The sequence below is a fragment of the Bos indicus genome, chromosome 1, assembly GCF_029378745.1.
Source record: "Bos indicus isolate NIAB-ARS_2022 breed Sahiwal x Tharparkar chromosome 1, NIAB-ARS_B.indTharparkar_mat_pri_1.0, whole genome shotgun sequence".
Classification (NCBI taxonomy): Eukaryota; Metazoa; Chordata; class Mammalia; order Artiodactyla; family Bovidae; genus Bos; species Bos indicus.
Genome location: NC_091760.1, coordinates 57,086,354 through 57,112,350, shown reverse-complemented (window position 1 = coordinate 57,112,350; position 25,997 = coordinate 57,086,354). Strand labels below are relative to the sequence as shown.

General features: G+C 40.6%; 1 protein-coding gene across 3 annotated transcripts in view; it reads right to left on the bottom strand.

Annotated features, from left to right (window-relative positions):
* Nucleotides 1-25,997, bottom strand: part of CD96 (CD96 molecule) — a 96,902-nt gene that overhangs the window by 20,105 nt on the left and 50,800 nt on the right. For 2 of the 3 annotated variants that reach the window (XM_019977462.2, XM_019977394.2), the window contains exon 8: nucleotides 23,317-23,409. In XM_019977462.2, the coding sequence (XP_019833021.2) occupies nucleotides 23,317-23,409 (93 nt within the window). Of the gene's footprint in view, nucleotides 1-11,432; nucleotides 22,282-23,316; nucleotides 23,410-25,997 lie in introns of those variants that run through there. The other variant, XM_070787585.1, reaches the window with a different exon arrangement.

The following is a 25,997-nucleotide window of genomic DNA, read 5'->3' as shown; positions in this document are numbered from 1 at the left end:
CAACAAGCATCATTTTGCAACACAGCCTACCAATGAACACCAAAGACATACTACACCCCAGCTCCATGAATCAGTCAGACACGTTAGATGCTGTTTCAGATGATGCTATTTGAGGAAAAAAATGTGCAGCCAGCATCAGGATGGGCAGAAAAAAAGTCTTTTAAAGATAGGATACACACAGTTTCATTTATTCAACAAATACTTAGCGAGTTCCCACTGTGTACTAGCATTGAGGATAAAGTGCAGAAAAAGAGAATTTTTGCCCCTGCCCTCACGGAACATATAATTTAGTGAGAAAAAAGGTCATTGTGGCAGATTACTGGTTGATCACCAGACCCAGTTCTCTTCTTTCAGGCACAGAGAAACTACACTTCCCAGCCTCCTGTGCAGTTCGATGTGGTGGCCATGTATCAAGTCCCAGGCAATAGACTGTGAGTACGAGTGATGGCTGTTGCTTCAAGGCTTGTCATATAAAAACATCCCACACACGATCCTACATGATCTTTCTTCATGAGCTATCCAGATATTATGATGCAGAGTGATTTGGAAGTCAGCATCACATGTAACAAAGCTGGAAGCCTGGGGTGTCAAATAACTGTGGAGCAGAGCACTCAGCTACTAGCTTGGCCTTATATTGACTCTGTTAGGATAAATAAATTTATATCAAGTATAAATGAAGAAATGCAATTTTGGAATTTGTTGTTATTGCAGGTTGTTTCCTTTCCCTCATAAAGAGTGAAAAAGAACTGCAGTATAAGATGGGAAGTACTCTGGTGGAAAAAATACACAGTGCTGTGAGATTCCAGAGGAGGAACGCATAACCAAGGCATGGAACTCAGGGAAGGTTTTCTGGAAGAAGTGACTTAACAATTAGGCTTGAAGACTGACAAGAATTAGCAAGACACAGAGAAAGAGAGCAATCAAGGAGCAGAATGTTCCAAGCAGTGTGGACAGAAAATGGAGGAGACAACTGAAGTCTGGTGAGAATATTGAAGGCACTCTGTGAGCAGTAAAGAGATGAGGATGAAGTAAGAAGTTACATCCTTAAAATTCCACAGAGGAATACTGTCCAGCTGGTCCTTACAAGATGCCATGCCCCAGGGTAAGTGGAAGGTGGCCTGGACTCTAGGGTGAAGGCTATAGGGAAGAAAAGAAGTGGGAAAGTTTCAAGTGTGGGCCCGACAGGGTTGGTACATAGCTGAATGTAGGAAATAAATAAAAGAGAGAAGTCAGAATAACTCCCAGTTTTCCAGCTTGGGCAGGTGTTTGGATCAAGGTGTCGTTATCTGAGCAAATAAACAGGAAAAATAACCTTGGAAGGCCCGGAGGTACAAAAATGAAATAAAATTTGGACAGATTGATTTTGACTGCATATGAGATATCATCTTCCAGCAGAGAGCTGGTCATGTGAGTCTGAATCTTAGGAGTGAAATTAGGTTGCAAATGAATATTTGTGAGACATCAGTGTGTAGACAGTAATTGGAGTAACTGAGAGCTCCAAGGAGGATGGGTCCTGGGAGAAGACAGAGCCTAAGATGGAATGATGGGGAAAACTTTCATGTAACATACTGGCAGGAGAAAGGGAGATTGAGAAGGAGGAGCCAGGGAGGCTGCAAGAAAGTCAGGGGCTACATTATTAGAGAAGCCAAGGTGACGGAGGATTTCCAAAAGCAGGGCCAGTCAGCCCAACTCAGCAAATATTTGTGAGGGAAGACTATGTGCCAGATGTTGGGTCAATGCAGTCAAATGCTGCCAAGAAAACAGATTTCCATCTGGCTCCTAACTGCTAGGAAGCCATTGCATTAGACACATGATACTGCATCCAGAGTCTACGAGACAGTTTTGCAAATCATTTGGAGATTTGTAGCTTAGCTATTAAAAGCATCAATTCCAGAACCAGATAACATGAACTGAAGCCTGCCTTAGTTCGAAGTTAGATGTGTGATCTTGGTAGAATCTACTGACCTTTCTCTCTTTCTCAAATTCCTCACATGTAAAATAACAGTACTTTTCTATAGGGTGAGTGTATAAAGTACTTAGAAGAATGCCTGGCATGAGGTAAGGGCTAAAAAGTAATCTTAGAAGCTATACAACAGCTCATCTGCAGTTTAGCTCAGGTGTTGAAAACACAAGCATATCGTAACAATAGATGACTTGAATCTCCTGATGAGTTCTACCATTGCTCCCATTTCCCCAGTCCTTCTAGAAGGGGGCTGATGTGAGGTAACCAATCCTTCCTTCCCTAGGCTGGCCCAAGTCAAGAACTACATTCCAAAAGGCTGTACCAGAAAACGGCTACCTGTCCGGGGAGAAGAGAACGGCAGCCTACTGGGCACTAGTTCTATGATGGAGCAGTCATTTCTCCTGGCAGAGTCACCTGCAACTCTCCTCTTTCACCTCACTGAGCCCCTAGTGGTTTCACATACCTGTGAAGTCATTGTAACGTCTACCTCATTGCCTTCCACCACTCATCAAGTGATAGGAAAAAAACACACCAAAAGACTGCTTACAGGATACATGAAGTATTTGCAGAGTAAGCTCAGATTGTCTCAAACTGAGTATTGGGATCACATTTCTGGACACATAGGGAATTGAGCACTGGCATTCACCCACTGGCCAATCCTGACAAGGTTGCTGGGGAGGTCAGTCACTTCACTCCCCATGAGCTTTCTGCTGACTGTGCTCCACCGCGCCCTCTAGTGGACTTATCAGGAAGTCTCTGCATGAAGAGCAGCTGTGCGTCTCCTCCACAACTTGTTCAGTCACCTGAGTTGTGTGCGAATCTGTAACCTCACGGATGGCAGCACGTCAGGCTTTCCTGTCCATCACCAACTTCCAGGGCTTACTCAAAGTCATGTCCATCGACTCGGTGATTCCATCCAACCATCTCATCCTCTGTCGTCCCCTTCTCCTCCCGCCTTCGATTATTTCCAGCATCAGGGTCTTTTCAAATGAGTCAGCTCTTCGCATCAGGTGGCCAGAGTATTAGAGTTTCAGCTTCAGCATCAGTCCTTCCAATGAATAGTCAGGGTTCATTTCCTTTAGGACTGACTGGTTTGAACTCCTTGCAGTCCATGGGACTCTCAAGAGTCTTCTCCAACACCACAGTTCAAAACCATCAATTTTTCAGCACTCAGCTTTCTTTATGGTCCAACTCTCATATCCATACACGACTACTGTAAAACCATAGCTGTGACTATGCAGAACTTTGTAGGCAAAGTGATGTCTCCACTTTTTAATATGCTGTCTAGGTTTGTCACAGCTTTTCTTCCAAGGAGCGTCTTTTAATTTCATGGCTCCACAACTGGTTCATCATGATTTTATGAACCTATGGATCAAAGAGTGAATTTGAATTTCTCTCTCATCAAGATGGCTTTATCTTTGTCCTCTTTGCAGTAATTTCTTCAGTTATCTATTTTTAAAATTTTGCGTGATTATGTGTTTTCATTGGTGGCTCAGTGATAAAGAATCTGCCTGCCAATGCAGGAGACCCAGGTTTAGGGAAGAGCCACTAGAGAAGGAAATGACAACCCACTTCAGTATTCTTGCCTGGGAAATCCCATGGGCAGAGGAGCCTGGTGTGCTACAGTCCATAGGGTCACAAAAAGTCAGATGCAACTTAGCAACAGACTTTTTTTTTTTTTTCATAACCATACAAAACAAGGTAAAAAATAGAGAGAAGTAAATAACTAGCTATAAGTAATCATTGGCTACTGTGGGATACTGAAAGATATGATGTGCTTCTGCTCCTCCTAATTACTATAGGAAGAAAAGGTAAAAGAGGAAATGGGGAGGGGAAAGGAAAAACAAGAAAGATATCCATGTTTTAGACAATTCTCAGAAGGATGAGAAAAGAGTGATCCCTTTACTCTGGGACTCTGTTCCTTGCATAGGAAAACACATGGCTTTCATTGTCAGTCAGCAGTCTCTTATCTCCCCTCCCATGGACCAGCATCTTTTATTCATTCATTTATCCACTCTTCCTCCCTCCCTCTTTCTCTCCCTCTCATTCTGAGAGCTGACCTTCACAGTATTCACCAAGTGACTTAGTAAGTGAAGGCAGAAAGAAATGGCTTAAACATTGGTGATACGATCATAACAATGGTAATGACAATGAAGAAAAAGAATGAGGAAGCAATAATCGGAGAACTTTGTATTTTTTTGTGAGAACTTCCCTTGTGGCTTAGCTGGTAAAGAATCCACCTGCAATGTGGGAGACCTGGATTTGATCCCCGGATTGGGAAGATCCCCTGGAGAAAGGAAAGGCTACCCACTCCAGTGTTCTGGCCTGGAGAATTCCATGGACTGCATAGTCCATGGGGTCGCAAAGAGTCCGACACGGCTGAGCGACTTTCACTTCTTTTTCACCACCATCACCTAGAAATCTCAGGCTAATAAGCAACTGCCAGCCATCTCTGAAAATACTTCTTACTTAGAATGAACAGATATTTTCTGATTGCCCACACTGGGTGCTGGCACTGATTGGTAACATATGATTTAATTCTGGCAGGAGTCACTGGGTATGATAACTGGAAATTTCATTTGTATTAAAATGACTGATTAAATGTTCTTTTCTGGAGGTCAAAAAATAATGTGACATAAATCCTTGCTTACTGCAGATTTACTGCAGGGGAAGAATTCATTCAACTCCATCTAACAAGTGTTGTTCGTGGACCACTGAAAAGAGGAACACTGCCAAGGCATGCATGCTGCCTTGATCCTCGCTTCACTGTGTCTCTTGCTTGGTTTAGAGAACAGCTCTATGCATCCTGTCATGAGCAGGCCTGTGGAGTTTGTTGAGGGCTGAATACATGTCGATAAGCTTCTGGGAACAAAAAGATCAATGGCACCTATCACTTTCTTAAAGGGGCCCAAGATCATTTCAGTCTTACTCATCTCCAGCTGAATTTTGTTCTGATCTTGGCCTAAGGGTCTGTATCAAATTGCATGGGTTATGGAAAGAGTGACCCCTTTACTCTAGGAAGTCAGACTCATGCAGAAGTCAGAGCTGAAGCCATCCAGAGATGGCTTTACACAACAGTTCAAGATTAAGGCCCCTTGGCATTACATGACCCAACTTCAACAATCTCAGCATTGGTATCTCTTTCCATTTCCTGTCCATGTTCTTTCATTTATTCACCCAGAATTTGGGAGCCTCTGTCTTCCAGGCATTTTGCTCAGCACTGGGGACACAGTTATCAGTTTCTCTGGAGTTTAGGTTCACAGAGGATATGGCTATTAACCAGAGACACACAGAAATCGATCCAAATATGAAAACACTGAAGGAGGGAAGGCCTAGTCAGCGTCTCAGGAAGGCTGCCCTAGGGATGTAGAGGGAGAATGGATACAGGGGAAGGGCTGTGGGAGCTTTCAGGCCAAGGACACAGCGAGTGCAGAGACCCTGCAATAGCCTCATGTACAGTGGTTTAGTAACAGCAATGGGTGGTACCCGTCTGTTCCAGGGCTGGGCCTTTGCAAGCCCTCAGTGTTTGTTCTGTGTGTCGAACTGAACTGAGTGTCATCACCATGCACACTCGTGGCCTCAGCATCAGTAGGACAGTGATCAAACTGTGGCACATTGGTGGTGGCCAGCAATGCTTGTCTCTCACTGGCTTTATTTTAACTCTGTTTCTGAAAGCAATCGCTTCCTAGAGCCTGACCTGGAGATTCTGTAACTTTAAGGGGACATGTGTATCTGACAATCTCTTGACATCAAGTACAGCGTTTTAAAAGACTTGTCTTCATACTCCGTTCAGTCAAGTCTTTATAAAAGATTCGTATTATATAGTCTGGCATGTAAATAAGTCATACTTGCTTTTTGTCTTTTCTGTTTCAAGGTTATGTTTGCATTCACAACATGGCAAATCCTCTTCAGCATTCAATAGTTGGCCTTATGACATACTTTGTAGGCAAGTAATACAGCAAGTATTACCCCATGATAGACAGTTATTTGCTTTGTTTAGATAGCTAGATATTGTTTGCTGGTTGTTTATTTCTTCTTCAGTTTGAATATTTACTGTTATTTAGCCTTGTACATGTCCAGAGATACATAACCATGAGCCTTGGTTTCTAGGAAAGAAGAAGGGGTTTAGAAGAAAACATCGCTTTATAGAAAATGTCTTGCTATATTAATTCATGAACTGCCATGAGGTTAGATGAGATTTGAAACTTTTTGAAGCCCATTTCTATTAAAACTTAAAATGTTTTTTCACTGAGGTTAAAAATTACCCTTTATGTTATCATTAGAAATTCAATTAAGTCGGAAGTCAACTCTAGTCAGTTCTGAGTTGAATGTAGGAGACAGAACATGTTCTGTAAGAGCCCATTTGGCTGGCTGTTTGTGACATTAGAAAGCAAAACCCAGCCTCTTAAACTGGACTCTAGCCATCTTCCCAGTGACTGTCCCTCTCACTGCCAGAGAGGGAAGGGCAGGGAAATGCTAGAGGCCTTACGGTGATTAATTTGGGAAAAGTCTGAAATATTTTCCAAACAATTTAAATTAATTATTTAACATAGATGACTGTGTGCCATATAAAAGACAGGTGAGCAGTTGTGATGTGAGGTAAGTGGAGGATAAAGGATACAATGGCAATGATCACAACAAAAGGAATTGATTTGGTCATTGCTTTCTTCTTCCAGGAATTAAAAAATACAAGGTCCTGATTTATTTTAAGATTAATTTTGCTTATTGGACTCTTCCTATCGTCACAGCATCCTTCTTGGCCTGGAATGTGTAAAGCCTTAGCTTTAGACTTGCTCTTTATGCATTTTCACATTTCATACTCTTAATAACTATGTGATAATATGACTTTGTTTTTTAATATAAGGAAACAGTATTAGAGAAGCGAAATAACTTTCCCTGGGTTACAGAGCTAGTAGGTGGCAGAGATAAGAATTGAATCCAAGCCTGTCTGACACCAAAGATCACATTCCTTCCTTTCTGGTGGCTTTATAGTGCAGAGATCCTTGTTGCAGCTCACGTTACCAGAACCAGGGCTTAGTCATGGACGTGTTTGGTCATGGTCCCTAACACACAACCACCCAGAACGGAAACCTTTATAGCCTCGGCTTCTCTCCTCTCTCCCATCATCACTTCTTAGTTTCCTGTCATGAGACTACTCAGTGTTCAGGTCCTGACCAGGTCCTTTTTCCTTTAGAGAGCCTTCTTCTTCCCTTTCTAAAACCCTTCCTTTGTTAATCACTTTCTCCTTCACGCTTTAGAAAATACCCTTAACTCCTTCTCCCCCAAGGCTTTATTGAGTTACCGATACTTACTGATGACCATGTATTATCATTGTTCTAGGTGATGGAGATTTATCAGAGACAAATCAGACCCCAAAATCCAGTCCTCATGGGATTTACTTTCTTGTGGGGAAAAGTCAGACGAGTAAATTATACAAGATGTGAAAAGACAGTCAGGAGAAAAATAAAACAGGGAAAGAGGACAGGAAGTGAGAGAGAGGGTACTGCAGTTTGAAATGAGTTGGTCGTGGAAAGCCACATCGAGAAGGTGACATTTGAACAAAGATTGGGAGAAGATGGTGTGTAAGCCATGCAGATTTTCAGGGGAAGAATTTCTAGGCAGAGGAAACAGGTGAAAAGACCTTATGTGGGAGTGACTAGGGCATGTCGGAGGGACAGCAAGGGGGCCGAACTTGGTGAAGTACAGTGAGTGAGGGGGAAAGCAGAGAAGTGAGAATATAATAAACATGTGACCTTTCAGGCCAACTTTACAGATATCTGCCTTTTCTCACGCCCACTTCCCTCCTTCACTCGTGAGAACATGATCTTGGTGATCTTCACTGACATCCAAATCTATCTCACACACAATTCTAGATTTTTTTTTTTTTAATTAAAACATAATCACACACTTTAGACAAAAACAGACTGGTTAATTAATCAACCACTCTATTTCCTACCCTGGGTTCCTATCATGTTCCCAAAGGGATTTACCATTGTTGTTGTTTAGTTGTTAAGTTGTGTCTGAATTTTTTGCGACTCCATGGACTGTAGCCCGCCAGGCTACACTGTCCATGGGATTTCCCAGGCAAGAAGACTGGAGTTGGTTGCCATTTCCTTCTCCAGGTGATCTTCCAGACCCGGGGATCTAAACCTCATCTCCTGCTTTGCAGGTCGATTCTTTATCACTGAGCCACCTGGCAAGCCCTCAAAGAGATTTAAGGGAACTAATAATAAAATGTAACATTTTGATGCTATGAACCAGGTACTTTAATTGTTTTCCATGCCAAGTTTCCTCTGTTGCTTTTGGTAACCCACTGAGAAAGGCACTACCCATGCTAACACTCTTCCTTTTCTTCTTTGTCTCTCTTTCCCCATTTCCTTCAAGCATCCTCACCATGGCCATGCTTTTCAGAATTCTGTTTATTACTTGTCAATCCATCACACTGTGGCCAAGAACTACAGCTTTCTGTGGACCATCTCAGTAGTAAATCATAACCTCATCATGCTTGCTTCATTTTCACTGAATTTATTGTACTTACTCATTCTTTAATTTTTAAATAAAATTATATATACTTAATGTGTACACTCTGTGTATAAGTTAAATAAGCAGGGTGACAATATACAGCCTTGATGTATTCCTTTTCCTATTTGGAACCAGTCTGTTGTTCCACGTCCAGTTCTAACTGTTGCTTCCTGACCTACATATAGGTTTCTCAAGAGGCAGGTCAGGTGGTCTTGTATTCCCATCTCTTTCAGAATTTTCCACAGTTTATTGTGATCCACACAGTCAAAGGCTTTGGCATAGTCAATAAAGCAGAAATAGATGTTTTTCTGGAACTCTCTTGCTTTTTCTATGATCCAGCGGATGTTGGCAATTTGACCTCTGGTTCCTCTGCCTTTTCTAAAACCAGCTTGAACATCAGGAAGTTCACGGTTCACGTATTGCTGAAGCCTGGCTTGGAGAATTTTGAGCATTGCTTTACTAGCGTGTGAGATGAGTGCATTTGTGCAGTAGTTTGAGCATTCCTTGGCATTGCCTTTCTTTGGGATTGGAATGAAAACTGTCCTTTTCCAGTCCTGTGGCCACTGCCGAGTTTTCCATATTTGCTGGCATATTGAGTGCAGCACTTTCACAGCATCATCTTTCAGGATTTGAAATAGCTCAACTGGAATTCCATCACCTCCACTAGCTTTGTTTGTAGTGATGCTTTCTAAGGCCCACTTGACTTCACATTCCAGGATGTCTGGCTCTAGGTGAGTGATCATACCATGGTGATTATCTTGGTCGTGAAGACCTTTTTTGTAAAGTTCTTCTGTGTATTCTTGCCACCTCTTCTTAATATCTTCTGCTTCTGTTATGTCCATACCATTTCTGTCCTTTATCGAGCCCATCTTTGCATGAAATGTTCCCTTGGTGTTTCTAATTTTCTTGAAGAGATCCCTAGTCTTTCCCATTCTGTTGTTTTCCTCTATTTCTTTGCACTGATCGCTGAGGAAGGCTTTCTTGTCTCTTCTTGCTATTCTTTGGAATTCTGCATTCAGATGCTTATATCTTCCCTTTTCTCCTTTGCTTTTCACTTCTCTTCTTTTCACAGCTGTTTGTAAGGTCTCCCCAGATAGCCATTTTGTTTTTTTGCATTTCTTTTCCATGGGGATGGTCTTGATCCCTGTCTCCTGTATGCAGAGTACATCATGAGAAACGCTGGGCTGGAAGAAGAACAAGCTGGAATCAAGATTGCTGGGAGAAATACCAATCACCTCAGATATGCAGATGATACCACCCTTATAGCAGTAAGTGAAGAGGAACTAAAAAGCCTCTTGATGAAAGTGAAAGAGGAGAGTGAAAAAGTAGGCTTAAAGCTCAACATTCAGAAAACGAAGATCATGGCATCTGGTCCCATCACTTTTTGGGAAATAGATGGGGAAACAGTGGAAACAGTGTCAGACTTTATTTTTTTGGGCTCCAAAATCACTGCAGATGGTGACTGCAGCCATGAAATTAAAAGACGCTTACTTCTTGGAAGGAAAGTTATGACCAACCTAGATAGCATATTCAAAAGCAGAGACATTACTTTGCCAACAAAGGTCCATCTAGTCAAGGCTATGGTTTTTCCAGTGGTCATGTATGGATGTGAGAATTGGACTGTGAAGAAGGCTGAGTGACGAAGAATTGATGCTTTTGAGCTGCGGTGTTGGAGAAGACTCCTGAGAGTCCCTTGGACTACAGGAGATCCAACCAGTCCATTCTGAAGGAGATCAGCCCTGGGATTTCTTTGGAAGGAATGATGCTAAAGCTGAAACTCCAATACTCCTGAGAGTCCCTTGGACTGCAAGGAGATCCAACCAGTCCATTCTGAAGGAGATCAGCCCTGGGATTTCTTTGGAAGGAATGATGCTAGAGCTGAAACTCCAGTACTTTGGCCACCTCATGTGAAGAGTTGACTCATTGGGAAAGACTCTGATGCTGGGAGGGATTGGGGGCAGGGGGATCAGGGGATGACAGAGGATGAGATGGCTGGATGGCATCACCGACTCGATGGACGTGAGTTTGAGTGAACTCTGGGAGATGGTGATGGACAGGGAGGCCTGGCGTGATGCGATTCATGGGGTTGCAAAGAGTCAGACACGACTGAGCGACAGATTTGAACTGAACTGAATGTGTACACAGGATGATTTGATATACATATACATAGTAACATGAGTTCTACACTCAGCCCATTAATATGTCATCTCTTTACACAGTTAATTTTGTGTATACGTGATGAGAATGCGTGAAATCTATTCTCAGTAAATTTCCAACATTCATTACAGTATAATTAGCTATTCATCATGCTATACATTAGATCTCTAGACTTATTAAACCTTCTTAACTCCAACTTTGTAGATTTTGACCAACAGTGCCCCATTTTCCTATCTCCTCACCCCTGGTAACTACCATTATACTCTGCTTCCAGAGTAGACTCTTTTTAGATTTCACATGTAAGTGAGATCCTGTAGTCCTTTTGCTTTTTGTGTCTGGTTTATTTCACTTAGCATAATGTACACCATGCTCACCCATGTTGCACATCAGGACCTCCTTTTTTAAGGTCAAATTATATATATATATATATATATATATATACACACACACACACACACATATATATATACACACACATATATATTTTTTAGTCAATGGGAACTTAGACTGTTTTCATGTCTTGGCTATCGTGAATAATGCAGTGAATATGGAGGCACAAATATCTCTTAAACTTGGCTTATTTCATTTCCTCTCTGTATATAGTAAAAAGAGAGATTCCTGCATCAAATAGTAGTTCTACTTTTATATTTCTGAGGAACTTCAGAAACCATTTTCCATGTTTTTTATACTATTTGCAGTTAAAGTCTGCATCTTCAGTTCAGTTCAGTCACTCAGTCGTGTCCGACTCTTTGTGACCCCATGAACCGCAGCACGCCAGGCCTCCCTGTCCATCACCAACTCCCGGAGTTCACTCAAACTCATGTGCATCGAGTCAGGTATGCCATCCAGCCATCTCATCCTCTGTCATCCCCTTATCCTCCTGCCTTCAATATTTCCCAACATCAGGGTCTTTTCCAATGAGTCAGCTCTTCACATCAGGTGGCCAAAGTACTGGAGTTTCAGCTTCAACCTCAGTCCTTCCAAAGAACACCCAGGACTGATCTCCTTCAGAATGGACTGGTTGGATCTCCTTGCAGTCCAAGGGACTCTCAAGAGTCTTCTCCAACACCACAGTTCAAAAGCATCAATTCTTTGGTGCTCAGCTTTCTTCATAGTCCAACTCTCACATCCATACCTGACCACTGTCTGTGTCTTATACTCCCATTAACAGTGTACAGGGTTCTCTTTTCTCCATACCCTTGCCAGCACAAGGATACCTTTAATTTTTTGGATAACAGGTAAGAGGAGATATTTCATTGTGGTTTTGATTTTAATTTCTCTAATGATTAGTGATGATGAGCAGCTTTTCATATACTTTTTGGCCATTTGTATATCTCCCTTAGAAAAATGTCCATTCGGGTGTTTTGTGTATGCTTTACCAGGTTGTTTCTTGTTTTGCTATTGAATTGAAGGAGTTCCTAATATATTTTGGTTTTAACCCCTTATCAGACATACGATTTGCACTTATTTTCTCCCAGCCCATAGATTGCTTCTGCATGTTGTTTCCTTTGCTGTGCAAGAGGTTTTTAGTTTGTTTTTTCCTCTAAGTTTGATGTAGGACACTTGTTTATTTTTGCTTTTGTTGCCTGAACTTTTGGTGTCATATCAAAGAAGTCATAGATGAGGCCAACTGATGTCAAGGAGCTTTTCCCCTAAGTTTTCTTCTAGGATTTTTATAGTTTCAGGTCTTATATTTAAATTTTAATCTATTTTGAGATGATTTTGGTATATGGTGTAAGAAAAGGGTCCAATTTAATTCTTCTGCAGGTGGATATCCAGTTTCCTAGGCACCGTTTATTGATGAGACTGTCCTTTTTCAGTGTGTACTCTTGGTACCTTTGTTGAAAATTAGTTTGGGTATATTTCTAGGCTCTCTATTCTGTTCCACTGGCCTACATGTCTGTTTATGCATATACCATACTGGTTTGATTACTGCCTCTTTGTAGTACATTGAGAAATCAGGGTGTGGTTTCTCAATCACTTGAGAACTCTGTGTTCTTAGCAATGAAACACAGCTCTATGTTTCCAACTCTGTTCTTCTTTCTCAAGATTGCTTTGGCTATTTGGCGTCTTTTGTGAATATGAATTTTAGGGTTGTTTTTTTCTATTTCTGTGAAAAATACCACAGGAATTTTGATAGAGACTGAATACATTTTTGAATCTGTATATTGCTTTGAGTAGTGTGGACAACTTAACAATATTAACTGTTCCAATCCATGAACAGTAGATGTCTTTTCATGTGCTTGCATATTTCATCAGTGTTTTATAATTATCAGTATACAGGTATTTTACTTTCTTGCTCAAATTTATTCCTAAGTATTTTACTCCATTTTGATGCTATTGTGACTAGGACTGTTTTCTTCAAAAAAGAAAGGACTTCTTTCTTTTTTGTTGTTGTTGTTGGTGTCACTGAATTTCTTCTAATTTTAACGTATAACGCAGAGCAGAATTTTCAAATGGAACTCTTTGTACCCTGGTTTGAGGAGAGGTCCCAAAGGCTAAGAATTATATTAAGTCATCTTCACTTCTAAAGTAGAGTTCTAGACCAGCTATGAAGGATATGTGAAGTTAGAGCAGAATGGGCTCTGTCAGTTCCATCAGGCACCCCAAGACCGTGTAAGCATATGGAAGCAGTCCTGGTGAGCATTTCTTTGGAGAGAGTTGTCAGGGAGCTGTGAATCAAGTCCCTTTTCATGGAGGAAGGGAAGAAGAATATGCTTCCTTACCTTAGCCAAGTGAAGTGTGGGTTCACGAGACCCCTCAGAGTTTTTGACCTGTGTGTATTGGAGTGTGGGACAAAGAAGACTGGTGCCAGGCTAAAAACGCTGCACTGGGAGTCCGTGCTTGGGTGACAGTGCTAAATGGGCATAGAGAAGAGAGATACAGCCATACTGAGGAGAGGAGCACTTCCCCCAAACAGAAGCTGAGGTACATGTTTTCCCAAACAAAACAGGATGCGACAAAAAGAAATCTCACCCAACAAAAATACTGAGAGGAACAAAAAAGTCCCCAAGTAGAAACTAACTGGTGGTGGGGAGGAGGGCAGGCGGTGCTGGGCGCAGGAAGCAGGAGACTGAAGGACAGCGTGGCCCACGGGGGACAGCATCCGCAGGCCAGTCACAGCTTAGTGAGAAGTCTGATGAAGTGCTGCCACGAAATCAAGATAGCACTTTTTATTTTCCTCATCCTTACGGCACCTAAATGACATTACAGTAAAGCTGACAAGGAAGAGCTTTCCTTACCTACCCCTCCTCATTTTTCTGCATTTTGTGATCTCCAAAGAGAAATTCAAGCCAAAAAGTAAGAGTGGAGAAGAGGATGGAGCCAGGAAATTTCAACCATACCTGCAACCTCTCTCCGCTCCCCACCACACACATAAAAGATACAACCTGACATTCCAGGATTCCACAGTTGAAGTAGACCCAAGCTTGGTGGAGAGGAAGGACAGAAGTTCTGAATTAACTTTTTCAAATTTTGACATTACACTGACCTGCTTTTTAAATTATGGATACAAATCTGTTCTTGTGACCGAAAGGGACCGGATAATTATTATACAAAAATCACCAAAAAAGCCAAGGAAAAAAATTACCTACAATTTCTTTCAGAAGCTAGGCAGAAACTCTACAGTGCTCATTTGAACAGGGAATGATAGGAAAAAAGAAAATTATTCTTTTTGCTAAGCTACTCAGTTTACCTTATTTATTCAACTAAAAACAAAGGTAAAATTTATTTGTAAGTTTAGGCTGCTACTGTCATAGTGATATGGTTCATTAAGCTCAATTGTCCATGACTTTGCCTAATTTTATGTAGACTTAAAGCTAAAAATCTAACTTATTTTCTCAAATAGTAATGTTTTCACTTGACCTTCCACTCTATTGACATAGCATTTATTGACATAGTTACCCAGTCTCCTTGACAAATGTGTAATTTTATATTCCATCAATTCACTTGCAGCATAAAAATAGAGCTTTTAAATCCACAATGGCATTAGCTGGACAATTGAACTTTAAAGAATATAGGTCAGCAAATACATCTAAATACATCTGAGTCAGCCTCATTAACCTCTGATATCAGGATAAGGTGGATATTGAGCCCCAGGTCAACAAAATAAGATGTGTGGTATGAAATCTTAATTTTTACATACAACTCTTTTCCATGGAAGGCAGATAGTTAGGGGGAACATGTGCTCACTTGAAGGACCAAAGGCAGTGTGTATTGCTGGATTACTGGCCCAGAAAGAATTTTCCCCCTATGGGGGAAGATGCCAGTAGGCAGGACAGAGCTCATCACACATCATGTGGTGCATTCACAGACACTCAATAATTAGTAAATGAACTGAAGAATTTCCAATAGCTTTTCCCCAGAGGTAACTCACCCCAAGGGGGGAAAACTGAATAAACAAATACTCAAGGTAAATCAGTCATCAAGGAGGCTACCCTTGACTTACGTGCAACAGCTATGGAAAGAATTGAGAAATTACTTAATGAACTGTAATGCGTGTCCCAGGCGAATGATGGTGACAAAGAGGGAATGTCCAGAATTTCCTAGGATTCAATGGAAAGCATTGAAGTTTTATTTGGATTCTGTACATATTTCTGGGCAATAAGAATTATAGTATAATGATGTTGAGAGGAAAATGGAAAATGAATGGAGGAGGAGGTTTTTCTCCAATTTACTTCCAACTGAGGTAATGTTAGCCCCACTTCTGGAGGCTGCATTTCTCAGAAAGCACTGGTCTAGAGAAGGGAAAGATTAATATAGGCATAGCTGTCATATTGACCTTTTCATAGCAACAATACCAACATCATACTAGAAGCGATTTATTTAATGTCCAGTGACATTTATTGAGCACCCATCATGTACTCTCAGAGGCAGTAAGACTCAGGCTTTCAAGCTAACTGTCTAGGTTCCATCTTGGCTCTTTCACTTTCTGCACAACTTTGGGTAAGTTAATTAACCTCTTTGTGCTTTGGTATCTTCATCTGTAAAATGGGTTAATGATAGTGCCTCTACCATTGCTTTTTGGGGAGGAGTCGGTCAGACAGTAAAGAATCTGTCTGCAATGGAGGAGACCTGGGTTTGATCCCTGGAGAAGGGCATGGCATCCCACTCCAGCATCCTTGCCTGGGAAATCCCATTGACAGTGGAGCCTGGCGGGCTACAGTTCACGGTGTCACAAAAAAGTTGGACATGACTCAGTGACTAAACAACAACAACAACAACAAATGAGATAATACATTAACTAGTTTAGAATAGTGCCAGGCACACCAGAGGCACCCAAATATTAACAAACATTATTAAAATTATTGCTTAGTAGTGCAATACAATCAGAGCGGTTGGTAAAAATTGGGGAAAATTAGTAGAAAAAAGCCTGGAAGACCCTTGTACAATAGTTTTACTAAAAATGTTTAATTTATTCTCCCACATTTAGGCAGACAATCCTGCTGAGACATCTGTCACACACATTACTTTCCATTTCTACATACGTCCATTTTAGTTTAGACCATTATCTCTTTCAATCTACATCATTTGGTCTTCGGTTTTACTTACATTTTTCTTATATTAAAATAGCCATAGTGGCTGTTTGTTGATGATCAGATCACAGCCCAGATACACATCCCATTAACCTAAGCTGCCCTGGAGGAGAGGAAACCCACTCCAGTATTCTTGCCTGGAGAATTCTGTGGACAGAGGAGGATGGTGGGCTAGATCCATGGGATCGGAAAAGAGTTGGACACGACTTAGCAACTAAACAACCTAAGTTCATTCCCACCTGGTTCCACCTCACCTGAGCAACTTGCAGCCCCTCCCCAACAAGAGTTGTCAGCACTCACCCTGCTTGTCTTCCCATGTCCTGTATGCATTGCATGTCTTTGCTCAAGACTATTGTCTGAAGATCTGTTTCTCATCTTTCTTCCACGTGCATGTATATTTCTTTCCAGATCCCCTGGGCAACTTTCCACTTTCCTGATTCTACTCTTCCTGCTCCCAGAACTCATTTCTTTTTCTTAATTTTCGGTGCTTGGATACATATGATAAAACTCCCAGACAGCAACAGAGGTGTCCTGACCCTTAAAGCCAGGTATGTCATGGCCACAGAAGGTGTCAGAAGTTGCTATCACAAACAAATCACAGAGGCTTCTCATTGGCTTGCAGTGTCTGTCAGGGATCCTCCTCTCTTAACTTTAGAATCCAATATCCAGACCACAGCTGATCTGATCTGCTTGCCCTGTATTTGTGTTAGACTAATCTTATCTAATTCCAGTTTGACCCCATCCATTTCTGACATGCTTTCTCATAAATTAGTAGTTTCATTGCATCCCCTGGGTAATGCTTCCTTCAGTCTGTACCCTTCATGTCTGACTCTCTGCTCACCAAGGATAAGGTGTGCTCACATGCAGAGCTTGGCCAGTGATTAGAAACAGACTGGATTTGATATTTCTTTCAAAACTTCTAAGAGTAGAAAGATCCAGACTGTAAAAATTAGATAAATTTTTAGAGAGGGCTTAAATCAAAAATTAATGCCATCAGATCAAGAGTTGTGCTAAAACATAAAAATAGGGGGCAGAGGCAAAAGGTCTATGACCTAGTGGTCAATGAAATGGGAGGCTAAGCAAGTGGTCTGGCTAGACTGTAAGTTCTGTGGAGCTGGGGGCTGCCTGTCTCATTCATTATACCCCAGTTCAGTTCACTTCAGTTCAGTCTTTCAGTCATGTCCAGTCATGTCTGACTCTTTGTGACCCCATGGATTGCAGCATGCCAGGCTTCCCTGTCCATCACTAACTCCTGGAGCTTACTCAAACTCATGTCCATTGAGTTGGTGAAGCCATCCAACCATCTCATCCTTGGTTGTCCCCTTCTCCTACCTTCAATTTTCCCCAGAATCAGGGTCTTTTCAAATGAGTCAGTTCTTTGCATCAGGTAGCCAAAGTATTGGAGTTGCAGCTTCAGCATCAGTCCTTCCAATGAATATTCAGGACTGATTTTCATCAGGATGGACTGGTTGTATCTCCTTGCTGTCCAAGGGACTCTCAAGAGTCTCCTCCAACACCACAGTTCAAATGCATCAATTCTTTGGTGCTTAGCTTTCTTTATAGTCCAACTCTCGCATCCATACATGATTAATGGAAAAACCATAGCTTTGACTAGATGGACCTTTGTTGGCAAAGTAATGCCTCTGCTTTTTAATATGTTGTTTAGATTGGTCATAGTTTTTCTTCCAAGGAGCAAGAGGCTTTTTTTAAAAATTTTATTTAATTTTTAAACTTTACATAATTGTATTAGTTTTGCCAAATATCAAAATGAATCCACCACAGGTATACATGTGTTCCCCATCCTGAACCCTCCTCCCTCCTCCCTCCCCATACCATCCCTCTGGGTCATCCCAGTGCACTAGCCCCAAGCGTCCAGTATTGTGCATCGAACCTGGACTGGCATCTCGTTTCATACATGATATTTTACATGTTTCAGTGCCATTCTCACAAGGAGCAAGAGGCTTTTAATTTCATGGCTGAAGTCACCATCTGCAGTGATTTTGGAGCTCCCCAAAATAAAGTCTCTCACTATTTCTACTGTTTCCCCATCTATTTGCCATGAAGTGATGGGACCAGATGCCATGATCTTAGTTTTCTGAATGCTGAGCTTTAAGCTAACTTTTTCACCCTCCTCTTTCACTTTCATCAAGAGCCTCTTTAGTTCTTTGCTTTCTGCATTAAGGGTGGTGTCATCTGCATATCTGAGGTTATTGATATTTCTCCTGGCAATCTTGATTCCAGCTTGTGCTTCATCCAGTCCAGCATTTCTCATGACATACTCTGCATATAAGTTAAATAAGCAGGGTGACAATATACAGCCTAGACATACTCCTTTCCCGATTTGGAATCAGTCTGTTGTTCCATGTCCAGTTCTAACTATTGATTCTTGACCTGCATACAGATTTCTCAGGAGTCAGATAAGGTGGTCTGGCATTCCCATCTATTTAAGAATTTTCCGCAGTTTGTTGTGATCCACACAGTCAAAGGCTTTGGCATAGTCAATAAAGCAGAAGTAGATATTTTTCTGGAACTCTCTTGGTTTTTCAATGATCCAACAGATGTTGGCAATTCGATCTCTGGTTCCTCTGCCTTTTCTAAATCCAGCTTGAATATCTGTATCCCAGCACCTCAAAAATTCCTGACTCATTGTTGGCACTCAGTGTTTTCTTGTTGAATGAAGGAAGGTCTTGGATGATTTTCAGTGTCAGAGGTGGCATTTCTGAGGTCTGCTCTCTGAGGCTATGTATGCATGTGCTAAGTTGTTTCAGCCATGTCTGATTCTTTGCAACCCTATGGACGATAGCCCACCTGGCTTCTCCATCCATGGGATTCTCCAGGAATGAAGACTGGAGTGGGTTGCCATTTCTTCCTCCTCCTTCCTCCTTCCCCACCCAGGGATCAAAATCACATCTCTTATGTCTCCTACATTGGCAGGCAGTTTCTTTACCATTAGCAGCTCGGATGGTAAAGAATCTGCCTGCAATGTAGGAGAGCCAAATTCAATCCCTGGGTTGGGAAGATCCCCTAGAGAGGGGAATGGCAACCCACTCCAGTATTCTTGTCTGAAAGACCTGGATTTACACCAGTACTGTCTCATTCTACATTTGTCTGGGGCCTTCTATGGTCCCATGCAGGCATGTGCCTATTTTACCACTCAGCTTTTCAGCCTCTTGTCTTTTCCTAGGACAGTGCTGAGAAAGCAGCTGGGACTCAGAAAACACGTTAATTCAGGTTGAATTGAGCTGGGGTTTCCTGAGTAACTCTTGCTGTTGGCTATGAAGTTCCATTGTTTTCATTACTTTCTACATTTGTTTAAAGAATATAATTTCATTAGGGAGAAAAGGACTATGAATTGGATGTTTGCAACAATATCTGTAGCTTAATAATTATGACTGATTATACAGTTCACTAGATCTTAGAATTTGTAATGAAACCATAGCCTTTTGAAGTTGGTTTTCATGACATGTTCCATCCCGTTTCCTTTCTTAAAAGAACACAAAGGTGAACCTTACCAGCTTCTGAGGCAGCCAGTCATTATGTGATTTCATAATTATCCTCTGGATAGCCAAAATGAAATTTAGATTTTTCAGTTATAATTCAATGTTTATTCTAAGCAAGTGAGTTTCATTTAGATATAAGCAGCCATGTTAAATCATGGGGTTTTTTTTACATATAAAAATCACTAATGTTTGAAAATATATCAAACATAACCTTGTTACTATCTTGACAGAGGTCTAGATTTTGTAAAGTGAGAAATAGCTACTCTTATTATACTTGAGCTACTTGAGTCTGAAAGTAAACAGGGTTTCTCAATCTTGGCACTATTGACATTTTGGACCCTATTAATTCTTTGTCTTGTGTTGTAGCATCCTTGGCCTCTATATTTATTTTTCAGGAATTTCCCAACTACGTCACCTTAGTACGATTGTAGATGAGGTAGTATTTTTCCTGCTTTAACCAAATATGTTTCTTTGACTGTGCTCTTTCAACTTCTCTAATACTAGAGCTATATTTAGATTGTAGACTTGTTAAGAATAACAAATACCCTTTTCTTTTCCTTGAATTTCTTCACAGAAATAAGAATGATATTTGAACTGATGGAACAGTTTAGTAGTGTATGTCAACTAACCACATAGAAAACTGAGCTAGAAGAAATTCACTTATGCTTTCAATTGCCAAACTGTATATACCATGATATATAATCATGATTCTTTTTCTTTTGAAAAAGAGAAAAAGTCACTGTTGAATTTCTAGCACCTAGAAGAGTATCTGGTGCATAGTAAGTGTTCAATAAACATTTGGTGAACGAATTATGTCGATTCCTTTCTAAAAATGTTTCATGAGGTCCCTCCCATTTCTTAAGATATAATAACTAGAATCTTTAGATTGGTCTTAAGGCTCTCTTTATTCTGCATTTTCCAATCTTCATCCTTGCTTCTCTGCTACACAATCCCACTCCTTTAACCAGAACTTACCTACCAATATTTTCTCAAATCCCCATGAATATCTTCACCAGCGCACAACTGCTCACTCTGTTCTTTTCGTTTGTTGTAGTTCAGTTGCAAAGTCATGTCTGACTCTTTGTGACCCCAATTTTTTTTGTTTAAAATATTTTTCCAAGCTCTTAACTTGTCAAATAAATATAATATGTACTTAAGGTCAGCTTATTTCATCTCCCTTTGTAACATTTCCTGGATTCATGAACTCATAGACACCCTTCCATACTCAAAGATAAAAGCAACCCACTCCAGTATTCTTGCCTGGAAAATTCCATGGACAGAGGAGCCTGGCTGGCTAGAGTCCAAAGGGTATCAAAGAGTTGGACACAACTGAGTGACCAAGCATGACAACGATGACCTCTCCTTCAGTATTGTAATTCCATAAAACATGGCACTTTTCACCTTACTATTTGGACTTACTATTTTCATATGTGCATCTCTCTCCAAGCACACAGCAATCTTTCTGAAGGCAGAAGCAAATTATCTTCACAGAGTCTATTACATGATATCTACATAGTGAAGGAACATTAGTCTCATTTATTCTTTTTCATTCACTTATTCAACTAATATTTTTGCATGCCAATTCTGTGCTAGGCATGTGTGAGGAAGCAAAACAAATATGACATATATATCCTTGTCCTCATGAAGTTTTTAAGACCAATTGGAAAAAACATGGCATCTAATGTATTGAGAACTAGATTTATATTCAGAAGGCTTTGGTGTGAACACTAACTTTGCCACTTATTTGTCATGTGGTCACTTAAGCTCTCAGCATCTCAGCGTCCCCATCTGGAAAGTGGGAATGGGAATGGGAATGGTTATGCTTACTCTGGCTGCCTCTCATTATGAATGTGTGCATGCTCTGTCACTTCAGTCATGTCTGACTCTTTGCAACCCCATGGACTGTAACCTGCCAGGCTCCTCTGTCTATGGGATCTTCTCATTATAAAAAAGATCAAACCACATCAAATTTTAGGTGCAAACATTTTCTAAGTGATAAAATGTGGTTGCTTTACTTTGTACACAAATTCGTTGACACTTTTTCCTTCAAGAGGTGGAGCTCAATTCTCTTCCTCTTGAGTATAAGCTGGACGTAGTGACTTGCTTTTAACAGATAGAATATAGCAATAATAATGGTGTACAGTTTTGTAGACTGGGTCATAAGGAGTCAGGGGGGTTTTATCTTGGTGACTCTGTTTCTTGAACTACTTGGTCTGGGGGATTACAGCTGCCATAGAGAGAGGCAGCCCTGTAGAGAGGTCCATGTGGTGAGTAGCTGAGACCTCCTGCCAACGTGTCCAAGTTTGGAAGCAGAGCCCTCAGCTTCAGTCAAGCCTTCAGATGATGGGAGCCCAACAGCCTGACTCCACCCTCATGAAAGAACCTGAGCCACACACTCAGCTAAGCTGCTCCTGTCTTGTGTAAAACCACATGAGACAATATATATGTTAAACCTAGTTTATTTTTGTTTGGGTGATTTGTTATACAGCGATGGATAACTAACACATAGAGTACTAGAGAGATTTAAGGTATTACTGTTGAATATGCTAATGCTTGTTGAATGAAGAATATCATAATTTACTATGGTTTATTGCTGAATGATGAGCTAGAAGAGGAAGAAAAAGAAGCATAAAAGAGAGAAAATTACAAAGTCTTAAGAACTAGGAAAAAATAGATGAATGCAAAATGTCTATTGGGTGATTTGCAGGCATTTCTCACCCTGCCACGTGCTTCATTCTCTGAGCGCCATCAACCTGTGACAGTGACTGCAGGCTACCTGTCAAAGGCTACAGGCTAAACAAATTGTTCATTTCTAGTGACTGCTTTGTTTTACTCCATTTTCAGTTCTCTTTTTGAGCTAAAATTGATAGTTTTAATTAAAGAAGAAATAAAAAGCATGCTTCTACTCTATGTAGAACATACTTTTCTGTGCTAGAGAAAGTCACCTTGGTTCTTTATTAAACACAAAGGCCACAGACATGGAAATTTATGATTTGTTTGCATCAATGCCAACTTCTGAAACTCACTGCTATCCCTTTGCCATAGAAACACTGACCCAGCCTGAACTCCATTATTAATAATGCCATTGGAAGGCTGAATTCAAGTCCTCATCCCAGTCAATTTTGTCAAAATTAATTTGAACAAGAACAGATTTGAATTTAAAACTATCTACCTACCTATGGCCCACAGGATCCCTACTTACAGCAATTTCTTAAACACCCTACTGAGAGCACAGTTGTAGAGGAGCACTGTTAATTTATTAACGTCTTTAATAATAAATACAGAATTTAAATTTCTCATTGAATATTTATTGACCCTGGTTTTGCCAGAAATGGCAACCCACTCCAGTGTTCTTGCCTGGAGAATCCCAGGGACGGGGGAGCCTGGTGGGCTTCCGTCTATGTGGTCGCACAGAGGCAGACATGACTGAAGCGACTTAGCAGCAGCAGCAGCAGAGTGAAGGACTTTGGAAGTTGTGCTAATTCTTTTAATCCATGAAAATAGTACTTAATATATTTATTTAAAATCTCCATAGATAAGAATGGGGCATGAATCATACAAATTTTCTGAAATTTTTCTATCAATCTACTTAAAGGATTAATAGTTCATGGGAAGTAAAACAGTATAAAAACATTCTTACCTGTAGGAGATATGCTGTTGGCTAGAGAAGGTCGGGTGCCAAGGGTAGATTCTGTAGCATTGAGTGGAGAATCTATTGGAGGGTTCAGTGAGCCTGGAAGGATTAAACAGACACTGGTAATGAACAAAATACTGTGGCAGGAAGATAAAATAGTAACTTAGTTCCCGCCAAACCTTTATTTATTCATCTAAGAAATTATTGATTAAAAGTCATCATTATTGCTTGCTATGGGCTAGGAAGTGGAGTAAAATGGTGAAAGGTAAAGACACAGGACTGTCTTTAAAGAGCATACAGCCTAGAATATAGGTAGGTAGCCAGGCACCGTGCTGAGTGCTATGGCAACAGAAGTGCAAGATGCCAGGAGAATGCAAGGAGGGGCACCAACCAACACTGAGAGGTCAGGGAAAGCTTCCTGGAGAACACTGCATTTAACCAAGACCTGGTAAAACAATTATAGCAGCAATGTTTTGAGGCATGTGGCAAGTAACCATAGTTTACAAATCCATAGACCCACAAAAAAATTTTTTATCACTAAGAGTAGAAACAATGATACAGCTCTCCAAAAGGACATGACATCAATGGGCATAAGATTGATGATATTATTGTGCTCTTACTAAAATTTCTATTTTTTTTTTCATAGAATTTTTATTTGGCTACAACTTTTTTTTCTCTCTCTCTCTCTCGTGTGTGTATGTGTGGGGGGCGGGTTTCTGGGATGAAAGAGAAGCTGATATATGTTGTTTCATTTATGATAATACATTCAGGTCAGTTCCTTAAAGTTCATTGTTATATTGTAAAATAATTCTACCAGCAGTTTAAAACAATTTACAGATGTCAGAAGGACCTATTGACTTTAGGAATATATGGATTAATATAATTAATATTTAATTATTAAATACAATTATTTAATTATATTTAAATTAACTTTATCTAAATAAAGTTATTTTTATTTAAGGCTAGGGGATTTTGTGATTTTTCTATATATAATGGCATTGAGTATAGTATTACACATCTGATGATCTGAATCAATTATTTGGACATTTAGTTAGAAATGATATCATTGTTTCTATTCTTTAAGGAATAGGTATATATAATTTATGTCACTTGATAGCACATAGTACATTGGAAGGAATTTGTTTTTGTAATCTAAAAGCATCTCTGCTTTATTTTCATTGGTAATTTGCTATTGCTGTTGACTATAGGTTGTGCTCACAGTTGGCTGTGACTTGCTATCATAAACGACCACTTGCTATTAAGTATTCTGAGGGGCAGTTACATGAAGAGTATGTGAATATGTCAGTAGAGTGACTATCCTCTTCCTCTCATGCTATCAGGAGCAAGTATGAACTCCTCAGTACGACACACAAATCTAATTCTGATTTAATCCCACATTAAATTTCCATCTTCATTTCCTGATATTGCCTATTATCTTTTGACAGTGTTAGTCACTCAGTCATACCTGACTGTTTGCAACTGAATGCACTGTACCCTCCAGGCTCCTCTGGTCATAGAATTCTCCAGGCAAGATTATTGAAGTAGGTAGTCATTCCCTTCTCCAGGGGATTTTCCAGACCCAGGGATTGAACTTGGGTCTCCTGCATTGCAGGCAAATTTTTTACTGACTGAACCACCAGGGAATCTCTATCTTTTACATCTCTTTAAAATCATACCCTCAATCCAACCCAATTTACCAAATATAATATGTTCTCTATGACTTATTGATCTTTGTGTTTGCTGTTTCCTAAGACTTTCCCATTCCAAACTTTCTACTACATGCCTCTCAAACTTGAAGAACCCTAGGGTTCTTTGTGATGTGCTCATAGTACTCAATGTTTATCCTAGCAAAGGCCTCATTACTTCATTGCTATGTCTCTCAAGAAAAGTAATTGTTTTGTTTCTCACTGTATTCCTGGTTCTGGGAAATGCAAGTGGATGTGTGTGTGTGTATATATATATATATATATATATATATATATATATATATATCAGTTCAGTTCAGTTCAGTCGCTCAGTCGTGTCCGACTCTTTGCACCCTATGAATCACAGCACGCCAGGCCTCCCTGTCCATCACCAACTCCCGGAGTTCACCCAGACTCACGTCCATCGAGTCAGTGATGCCATCCAGCCATCTCATCCTCTGTCGTCCCCTTCTCCTCCTGCCCCCAATCCCTCCCAGCATCAGGGTCTTTTCCAATGAGTCAACTCTTCTCATGAGGTGGCCAAAGTACTGGAGTTTCAGCTTTAGCATCATTCCTTTCAAAGAACACCCAAGGCTGATCTCCTTCAGAATGGACTGGTTGGATCTCCTTGCAGTCCAAGGGACTCTCAAGAGTCTTCTCCAACACCACAGTTCAAAAGCATCGATTCTTTGGCGCTCAGCCTTCTTCACATCGATACATGACCACAGGAAAAACCATAGCCTTGACTAGACGAACCTTTGTTGGCAAAGTAATGTCTCTGCTTTTGAATATGCTATCTAGGTTGGTCATAACTTTCCTTCCAAGGAGTAAGTGTCTTTTAATTTCATGGCTGCAGTCACCATCTGCAGTGGTTTTGGAGCCCCAAAAAATAAAGTCTGACACTGTTTCCCTATCTATTTCCCATGAAGTGATGGGACCATATGCCATGATCTTCGTTTTCTGAATGGTGAGCTTTAAGCCAACTTTTTCACTCTCCACTTT